The 9,190-nt window shown below is 36.4% G+C and overlaps 1 protein-coding gene across 1 annotated transcript in view; it reads right to left on the reverse strand.

Annotated features, from left to right (window-relative positions):
- LOC104167787 (neurexin-1) overlaps positions 1–9,190 on the reverse strand; it is a gene marked incomplete at both ends in the record, with an annotated part of 50,781 nt that overhangs the window by 22,900 nt on the left and 18,691 nt on the right. The window contains 2 exons of the mRNA XM_009708147.1: positions 6,174–6,200; positions 8,413–8,616. Coding sequence (XP_009706449.1) covers positions 6,174–6,200; positions 8,413–8,616 — 231 coding nt within the window. The remainder of the gene's footprint in view (positions 1–6,173; positions 6,201–8,412; positions 8,617–9,190) is intronic.

The raw sequence follows: 9,190 nt of genomic DNA on the forward strand, positions 1-9,190 counted from the left end.
GCAATAGGCAATTCAAGAGCAGGACCAGCAGACAGGAAGAGGGTTAGAACACAGTTTTAAAGTAAATGAAAAGCTTTTTGAGAGACAGGTGAAATTATGCAGCACAAGCTCCAAAGAACAGTACATGGAGCATTTGAAAAATGCTCTGTAGTTTGCCTGCTGGTTCCCTTTGCATTCTCAGCTAAGTCACTCCTACCATTCGAAGAGCAGAGATGACTTTCAGAAATATTTTTGAATGTTAACATCTCTCAGTATCTGGGAAACGTCTGCTGCATATTTCTGACTTTTCATAGAAAAAAAAAAAATAAGGCATAGACCTTGCCCTAGGTGCTCCCAAGGAGCAGAAGCAGGTTACAAGGGAGGGGAAAGAGCTACTACTTTTCTCCAGAGCAGGTGGGCAAGTAGACTGCAGGAAGAGGTGAGTGGCTTTGCCACCACACCTCCAAGAAAGCCAATTAACATGAGGGGCTTACGTGGCATCACCTGTGCAGCGCCACTTCTTTTCGCCCTATATATAACAGAGGACAAGGAATCAGAAGGATCGCTCCTAACTGGCTTCTGTGGCTGTACAGAATAAATTATGGGCTGTCTCTTAACTACTTAAGTCCTCTTGATTATGTTTATACAGGTTATTTTGCTTTCAGACCTGAACTTTTTTTCCTAGACTAGCTGTTTTCAACCTCACTTCACAACAGAGTGCCTGAAAGAAGACGCAGGATGGTGTTAGTGCAGCTTCAGGGCTAAGTACTAAGGACTCCAGTGAGAGGCTCTGAGTTTTCCTTTTTTGTACGTCTTTCAACCCGCTTCCTTTAATTAGATTCAAAGGATGGTTTATATTAGCAACCAGTAGATGGTAATCACAACTTGACTGAAAAGGGTCACGTATGTTTTCAGTTTTGTTGCACAGCAGCAGACCCTGTTTTTCAGGAAAACATGTGAAAAAGGGTCTTTAAAGTGATATTGCTGAATGAGAAGGAATCCAATGATCCCATATTCTAAAAGTATAGCCAAAGCTTTAAAAGAATTATAAATAATTATTTCAAATTTTTCACCCCAAACAGAGGGGAGTCCCTGACTGAACTTGTGGTGAAAGCACCCTGGTGATTTGCTGTGTGTCCTCTATGATAAAACTCTTTTACACCTTTTTAGCAGGCTGCCAGCCATACTGAATGAAAAAAAGTTCAAAACCACCTCACGCAATTCAGAAGGCACTGTGTAAGAGAGCAGGCCAAATACAAAAATCTTTACAGTTTGGGGAAGGGAGCTATAATATCATGTCATTTTAAGGATTTTCTACTGCAAACAGCAACAACAAAGGAGGAAATAAATTCTAATCATTCTTTTCACCAGATAGTGAGAAGTTGATACATGGAAATGTATTAATGATTTGCTTATCACAGTAGATTTTTGCAATATCCGTAAAAGCACAGTTGAAGACTTTGAACTTTGCAACAAAATGCATTTTTACAAGCAGTAACTTTCAAAAGGATGTGTAGTCTTCATTTAAACTTTCCTGATGCTGAAAATATACTGTAATTGAACACCATTGTTAGTTCTTCACTACATATAATTCTCCTGTTATTTACTAATAATCTGACATAGCTCCTTGTCATGCTCTGGATTTGCAGGATACCTTGACAAGAAAAAAATGCTTCAGTAACAGATGTTACATATTCCAAATAGAATAATTTCACCATCTGTAATGTGCACATCTGCAGAATTGCAGAGTTTTAAAAGGACGGACATACAAAGCAAGGAAAAAAGATCAAGAATTATGGGAAAAAATAGACACACGAAACAGAGTGAGAAAAAGTGAAAGAAAAAATAAGGATATAGAGAATAGGTCAAGAACTAGGTAGACACAGAAGCAGGGGTGCATGTGAATACAAGGGAAAGGGCACTTCACTGGAAGGACAAACAGAAAAGCCTCAAAGCCTGGGAAATTGTTGCTAATTTGGAAAGATGGACACCCAACTAGCAAAGCCAGCTGATACGCTCCCCGGGGAATAGCATATACATGTACTGCCACAGTACCCTCTGCTCCCTGCCTCCTACCATTCTGTAATTGTTATTTCTTATGACAGTCCTACATTTGAGTATAACTGAATTCAGTGGGATTACTCAATGAATTATTGCCTATAGAAGCAAAACTGTGTACCAGAACTGACCTAAATCACTCCTGCACCAGTGTGTGCCACTAGTTGAGCAAGCTTTCACAGTAGCATTCAAAGAATATTTATCCTGTATCTTTTCATATTGAACAAAAATATCAGACTCAGAAATGAGAGCTAGGTATTTACCAGTTAACATTATTATTTGTATAATGTATCAATTAATAAAAATCCTATGGTCCTACTCTGCTGACTCATATAAAAATGTAGACAATTTATTTTCAGAAATTATAGCAATGAAAAAAACTCACAAAAGATGAAGTAACATGTAAATCTGCAGCACGTGCCTGTGAAAAAAGTATATTGCACATAAAACCCAGCAGCCTCTAAAGTTACAGGTACCTGGAATTTTTCAGATGCTAATGTTTTGAATGCACTAAAACTGGAAAAATGGGAATTTAAAATTAAGTTAAGATAGTAGCCCTTAACATGGCAGCAGTGAAAAATATGGAAATATAGCACACCTGTATTTCTTCACAAGTCATTCAAAACCTGTTATTGATCTGTTATTTAACATTTATTGGATGAAGTTCTGTCTCTAAGAAATACTGGAGAGAAATCCCATTCAGTTCAACAGGATTCACTGATGTTTATAATTCATGCTTTAAAGTCTGCAATTAACAGATAACAATTACTTCCCTCTCTGAAAGAAATGTATTTATTTTTTTAGCATTTCTCCTTAGGCAATTTTTAAGGATTAGCTCATCAATTTTGTGTATAATGTGTAAAAGCTGTATACCAATCAACTTACAGTACTTTTTACAGAACAACTAGTGTCCAGAAATGCTGCACAGTTGTGTTATTTGAACCAACATTGTTCACCTCAGTCTTATTTTTAAATTAATTCCTCAATCTATGAAAACTAATACTGAAACCATAGTAACTGTTTCTGTTCACAACATAAGTTTTTCCCTTTCTCCTGATATCAGCCTCAACATTGACCTAAATGTACCTGCAGTTTAAAAGGACTATTTATTTCACTCCCTGACACACAATTTTGTTTTGTAAACTTGCAGGTCTGAAGAACACAATGAAGTGATTTAAGGGTGTACAAAAACAACATGTCAGCAATAGTATTTTCTGATTGACACCAGACAGAATTTCTGGTGGTGCAAGATTTTATAAAGACACAAATCTTCTAACCTAGCATCAAATAAAAAGTTTGACCTTAGTACACAACTCAGTTCCATAAAAATGGCATGAAGCGAACAGTCTCCATAATATTGTTAATGAGACATAAGCTCAGTAGCAACCTGACATCTGATGAACATTTTGAAATTTTAAAGAAGTCTGTATTTCAAACAAGGAAGACCACAAAATGCCACCTCTTCTGCAACACAGGACATTAGCTAGAAGTGAAAGCATGACAAAGTGTAGAACAAATTGTTACCAAGATCTTGGCTCTGAGCAGCCAACACTTGGCCATCTGATCTGCAGTGAGCAGAAGACAGGTTTCAGGCTGCACTCAAGGGAAAAACAGGAGGAGGAGCAGCAATATTTTATTCACTAGGTTTGTAATTCACTGCAAGAAATAAGGTGCTTACATTCATATTTTCCTTTTGTCTCAAGCAAAACACCAGCTTTTGTTTATGTTTGGGTTTACTTTTTTTTTAAAGCTGTCTCTCCAAATTCAAACCAGCCAGCTTCATCCTGACCTTAACTCTGTTACTAGTCTAGCTATAATAAATAGTATTTCAGCCCCAACAGTGAAATTATATTAAGATGAGTAATTTCTAAACAACAGAAATGAGAAAATCAGATTTACTTCTATCAGCATAAAGTCAGGATTAATATACACCCAGCTCTTAGTAGACCCCAAAAGGTAGGCATTGAACAGTGTTTAGCAAGTTAAGACTGAAGTTCTGGATGCTGTTGCTTTGGAATTAATTGTTTATGTTCCACTAAAATCCATTATAATGTCTAATAAGCAAGCATTTTCTAAGGACTTAGAGCAATAATTCTTCATAATCTAAAAATTAACATGCAGAAATTGCTCATGAAACGTTATCTGGTTGTTGAAAGACTACAGTGAGTGCTGATAAGAAAGCATTGTAGTACTTACCGTACCAAAAGCTCACAAAAACCTGTTCAGTACACAGGCACCAAAGGGAGATGGAACTAATCATGAGAGTTCATTGCTAATAACAAAAAGGCTACAAATGAACTGTAAAGAAAAATAACTTATGAGTATTCGAAACCAAGGATATTTTGTACAGAGGTTATTCCGCTTTTGTATGAGACCAAGAAGAACTCGTAACTGTTAATTCAATTCAGTACATATATTTCTCCTGTTTACAATCCTCTGATTGGAGACTTATTACTTTATATTTGCAGGTTCTCTTTTGATCCAAAACTTGCTTAAAAACTTAGAAATCATTTTAATTTATTTTTATGACACCTCATTTTATCCAAAAGAGATTAAAGAGCCAAAACATCTATTGTATTGTGGCTTTGTTATTGATTTTTCTGCATTAATAATTCCCTTTTCAGAGAGATTTTCTAATTTTAGTAAAGAAATTAAGAAAAAAAGTAATATTGCTTTTCCTAGGGAAAAAGGAATTTACCAGCAGCAGGCAGACTCATTACATTTCTGCTCAAAAAGCTGCTTGTCTTATACTTGGAAATCTTTTTTGAATTGAGACTTTGTCAGGAGGAAACAAAAATAGTGTTCTGTGACAGACCAACAAAATGTTTGAGATTTTTCATGCTTTTATACATTTTGGTTACAGACAAGGGGCACTTTCATCAAGTGGAAATATTTGTTTTTATAACTGATTTTTTTTTTTTTTTTTTTAATATCAGGAAGCTATCCTTTAATGCCTTGGTACCTACAAGCACTTCCTTTACTGTAGTGAAAAGTCAGTCTGGATTTAAGTATGGTTTAGATTAAAAACTTGCCCCAAGAAAACCTTGCTTTTTAATTAAAATGTTGTATTTTTGTCTTGTAAAGTTGTTTATTGAAAAATCTATTAGCAGACAATGCATGATAAACAAGTGCAGTTCCCTATTTTTCTTTGGGGACTATAAAGCTATTATGGGATGTATGTTAACATCTTTCGGGAAACTATTACGAGCTACAAATTCTACCTATGCAGTTTGTTGTTTAGTTTTGTTTCTGTTTGCATAAAGCCAGTCCTCTGGCTTGCAAAACCTGTTAGGAAGGGAAAGAAAAAACAATCCATAACTCAAATCTACCATACTTACTATCAATACTTTTGTTGACACCATTCAGGAATTCCATAGACTCAAAATAAAATCACAGTCCTTTTTCTCCTTTCAGAATATAGCCTCTTAATCCAAATAATATCAGAGAAGTTAAAATTTAGTCCATTCATCTGGCAAATGTTTCCCTCTGTTTCATAAACACGCATATCACAGAGAAAAATTGTTCAATTTAAGGTTTCTTACATGATTAGAGTGTAAAAAATCATCATAGAAATATGGTTATTCTCAGACTTAATAACGTCCTTGTTGTAATGTATTACATTTCCATAAAACAAAGATTTAGCTAAACCAATTGTGCTATAAGCAGCCAAATACAGTTAATTGTCTAGGAGGATTATAAAATAGAAAGTCTTGTACTACGGACAATTATGTTCCAACAGTCTCGCCACTAGTTGGAGGTAAAATGTCAAGAAAACTAGGAGGACGCAGGGGAAAATATATGACAGCTTATCAGAAGTGCTGGTTCAAAAATTCTATGGCTACTGGAAATAAACTAGCCCATCTAGAATAATACAGTACTACAGATACCGTTTCTCCTCTCTGTACGTAACCTGTAGAATACTTTCTTTTTAATATTCTAGTTGAAAGTTATATCCTATGGGAAGGACCAAAAATACACACTAGAGTATATGATGACTTTTTACACAACGATAATTAATCATCACATTTCATTAATAAATTATCAAGTGCTTGCAAGCTGTCCACAATCTTTTTCATCTAGTTTGCATATTTTATAATGGTGGAATAACATTTTAAGAAGTTTGAATAGGCACTTACTGGAATTACAGTTAATCCTGATACAGTCTAGATGGGGAAGAATAGATGAAAAATGAAAATTTATCCTTCAAGGTAATAGCTGCAGACATCCAATAAAATCACAGTCCACCCTTCCGGGGACAGACACATGCAAATATGGCCACTCAATATCATCAGTCTTTACATACTGTTATAACCCAGATATACTGCGATAAATCTTTATAGAAACGACAATTAGGGTAAAAATGGCCAATTTCAAACAAAGCTACATGGTGACAAATCTAAGTGAAAAGTCAAGATTAAATGTCAAAGATGCTTAACTGAGGCAGGCTGCAACTTTCTCCCCATCTGTGAAAGAACAGGTAATTTCTCTCAATGCAATTAGAAAGTGCTCCGTCACAATGGGTCATAGAGCAAGCCAGGCCACAATCAGACATCTTGGACAACTTGCAGATAGTATACCTCAAAGGCTGATTGTCAAAAACTAGGTAGTAAAACACCAAGTCCATTACCCTGGCCTACAAATAACATTTTGTGGATTTGAATTTTCTTAACTTATAGACTTAAGAAACGAACAGTGACTACATTTAAAGCTACATTAATATACAGAAAACAATCACATATTTATAAACGTTGGTATTTAGAGAATCCTGTCTGTTTTCAGATTATTTCCTTGCTTGACTAAAAATAAATAAAAAAAAAAAGAGGGATGTTGGAAGAAGAAACAATATTGCTAGCGCATGGATTGATTTACTTTCTTGAACTATAGAATTAGGCAAAAAACTGACGGAGGATGGTGTTTTGTATATAAAGAGAATAACCTGATCTGGATCATCTGCTGGCCTATCCGCATTTATTACTGTTAAAAAAAAATATATCTATGCCAAGCTACTTGGGTTGTACAGCTACTCGGGTTGTACAGCTACTCCTGGGTTATACCTTTGAGGAATATGTATACCATCAAACCTAGATTTTGTTTCCATATAGCTGAGTTTGCCATGTGTCGTCAACCGCATCAGAAAAGTGGTTGCAAACAGCCCAGGACCAGGACCTGCACATCCCCTTTTACAGAAAGTGCCGCCATGGGAGGGAGGCTCCGCTCCACGCCCCGCGCCCCACCGCCTGCAGGAGCCCCAGCTTGACACTTAGAGGGGACTGCAAGAGAAGAGCAAACAAGGAAAACCTTCGCTTCTCCTTCTCCCTCTCCCTTCCCAAATCTAAGCATCAGGACAGTATTGCAGCAAGCAACACTTGTATGAAGTGGAAGGTTACGTGATTCTTCCCCTGCCCCTTTCCATGCTTTTCGGAAATTTTTTTATCTGTGATTAAAACAATAAAATATTTAATTCCCTTGAAAAATAGCATTCCACTGAATAGGAAAGACTGCACTGAATGTGCATTTTCTTGAGGGTACTTCTGTTCTCTTTCAGGTCCTGACTTGGACTTACTTATAAGCACGGCAGAAGCACTTTTATTTACTACTTTTTTTTTTTAAAACTAGAGAAAACCATAGCCTAACATTTTGTCCATTGTATTTCAAACCAGGAAACCAATTTCATTCATTTATTTTTTTTTTCTGTAAAAGGGCTTGTGCCTCCTGTGTTCACACGGCTGTTTGCTGAGGGCCGCAGTCTTTGGGCATTGAAGGGTTGTGTTATCGTTCGATACTACAAAAATACCGCTACAGAATTGTTTAAAAAAGAGGAGATGGATTTACTATAGATTTGACACCTAAAAAAAGGAGACCAAGAAATCCATCAGTGGGAATATCTAATTGCAACATTTTCAGTGCTAAAACTAGAAATTCTTTCATACATTTGCATGTTGTACATTAATTGGTGGAGGTAAAACTGAACTGACCTAGATACACGTTGTTTCTGCTTGCACATTTAAATTGTGGAATTGCTATTGTGAAGAAGTTGTGGAGGGAGACCAGTCTTCCACAACAAAGACTAATAATTTAGCCCAATATACCACTGATGAACTAGTCTTCTCTTTTTAGAATACACAATAGTACAAAAATATCATGATGGATTATGTTAAGACTATATAAAGAATACAAAAATGCAAAAGAAAACAAAGTATAATAATGGGCATGTATTTTGTGTGTGTATGTACATACGCAAATGTTGCATTGACATGTGTTTATATATAACTTCAGTTTACTTTTAATGTTAAAACAGGCTGTTTCATAAATGTTTGCAAGCAAAAAGAAAAATGTAAAGAAAAATATTAATTCCTTGGAGAAAGGGTTTGTTACCTAGGTTGACCGTTAGTTTAACTCTTCCTGCATCCAACTCTAAACGAAGGGTATCTGCAGATTCCCTAGAAGTAGTTGCCATTAAAATGCCATAAGCTCGCTGGGACCTGAACCGTAAAGAAACATCTTCAGCCTCCGTATGCATCACAACAGGGAGCTGTATTTTCATAAACATACTTCCATCATAGCTTAAAATTGTTGCCTCTGAAAACATAAAGGAGAAAAATCAGTTATTAAAGAATTATACTGCGTTTACTGAAACTGCTCAAAGAGAGGATGGTAAATGTATATTCAACTCAGTATGACGCAGAAAAATTATATATTACATATCACTATTATTACTGGGAAAGTTGGGTTTGTTTTTTTTCATAGAATCATTATCAAAGATCATCAAGTCCAACCATATATCCGATGCCACCATGCCCGCTAAACCCACTAAACCATGTCTTGATGTGCCACATCTAAGTGTTTTTTGAACACCTCCAGGGATGGTGACTCCACCACCTCCCTGGGGAGCTCGTTCCAATACCTTCACTGTTAGAGTCGTTAAAAGTTCTTTCTAATGTCCAGCCTGAACCTCCCCTGGCACAATTTGAGACCGTTTCCTCTTGTCCTATTGCCAGTTACTGGGGAGAAAAGAGACCAACGCCCGCCTCGCTACAACCTCCTTTCAGGTAGTTGTAGAGGGCGATGAGGTCTCCCCTCAGCCTCCTTTTCTCCAGACTAAACAACCCCAGCTGCCTCAGCCACTCCTCGTAAGGCTTTTTTTTTTGTTAGG

Source organism: Cariama cristata, unplaced genomic scaffold (assembly GCF_000690535.1).
Source record: "Cariama cristata isolate BGI_N322 unplaced genomic scaffold, ASM69053v1 scaffold40519, whole genome shotgun sequence".
NCBI lineage: Eukaryota > Metazoa > Chordata > Aves > Cariamiformes > Cariamidae > Cariama > Cariama cristata.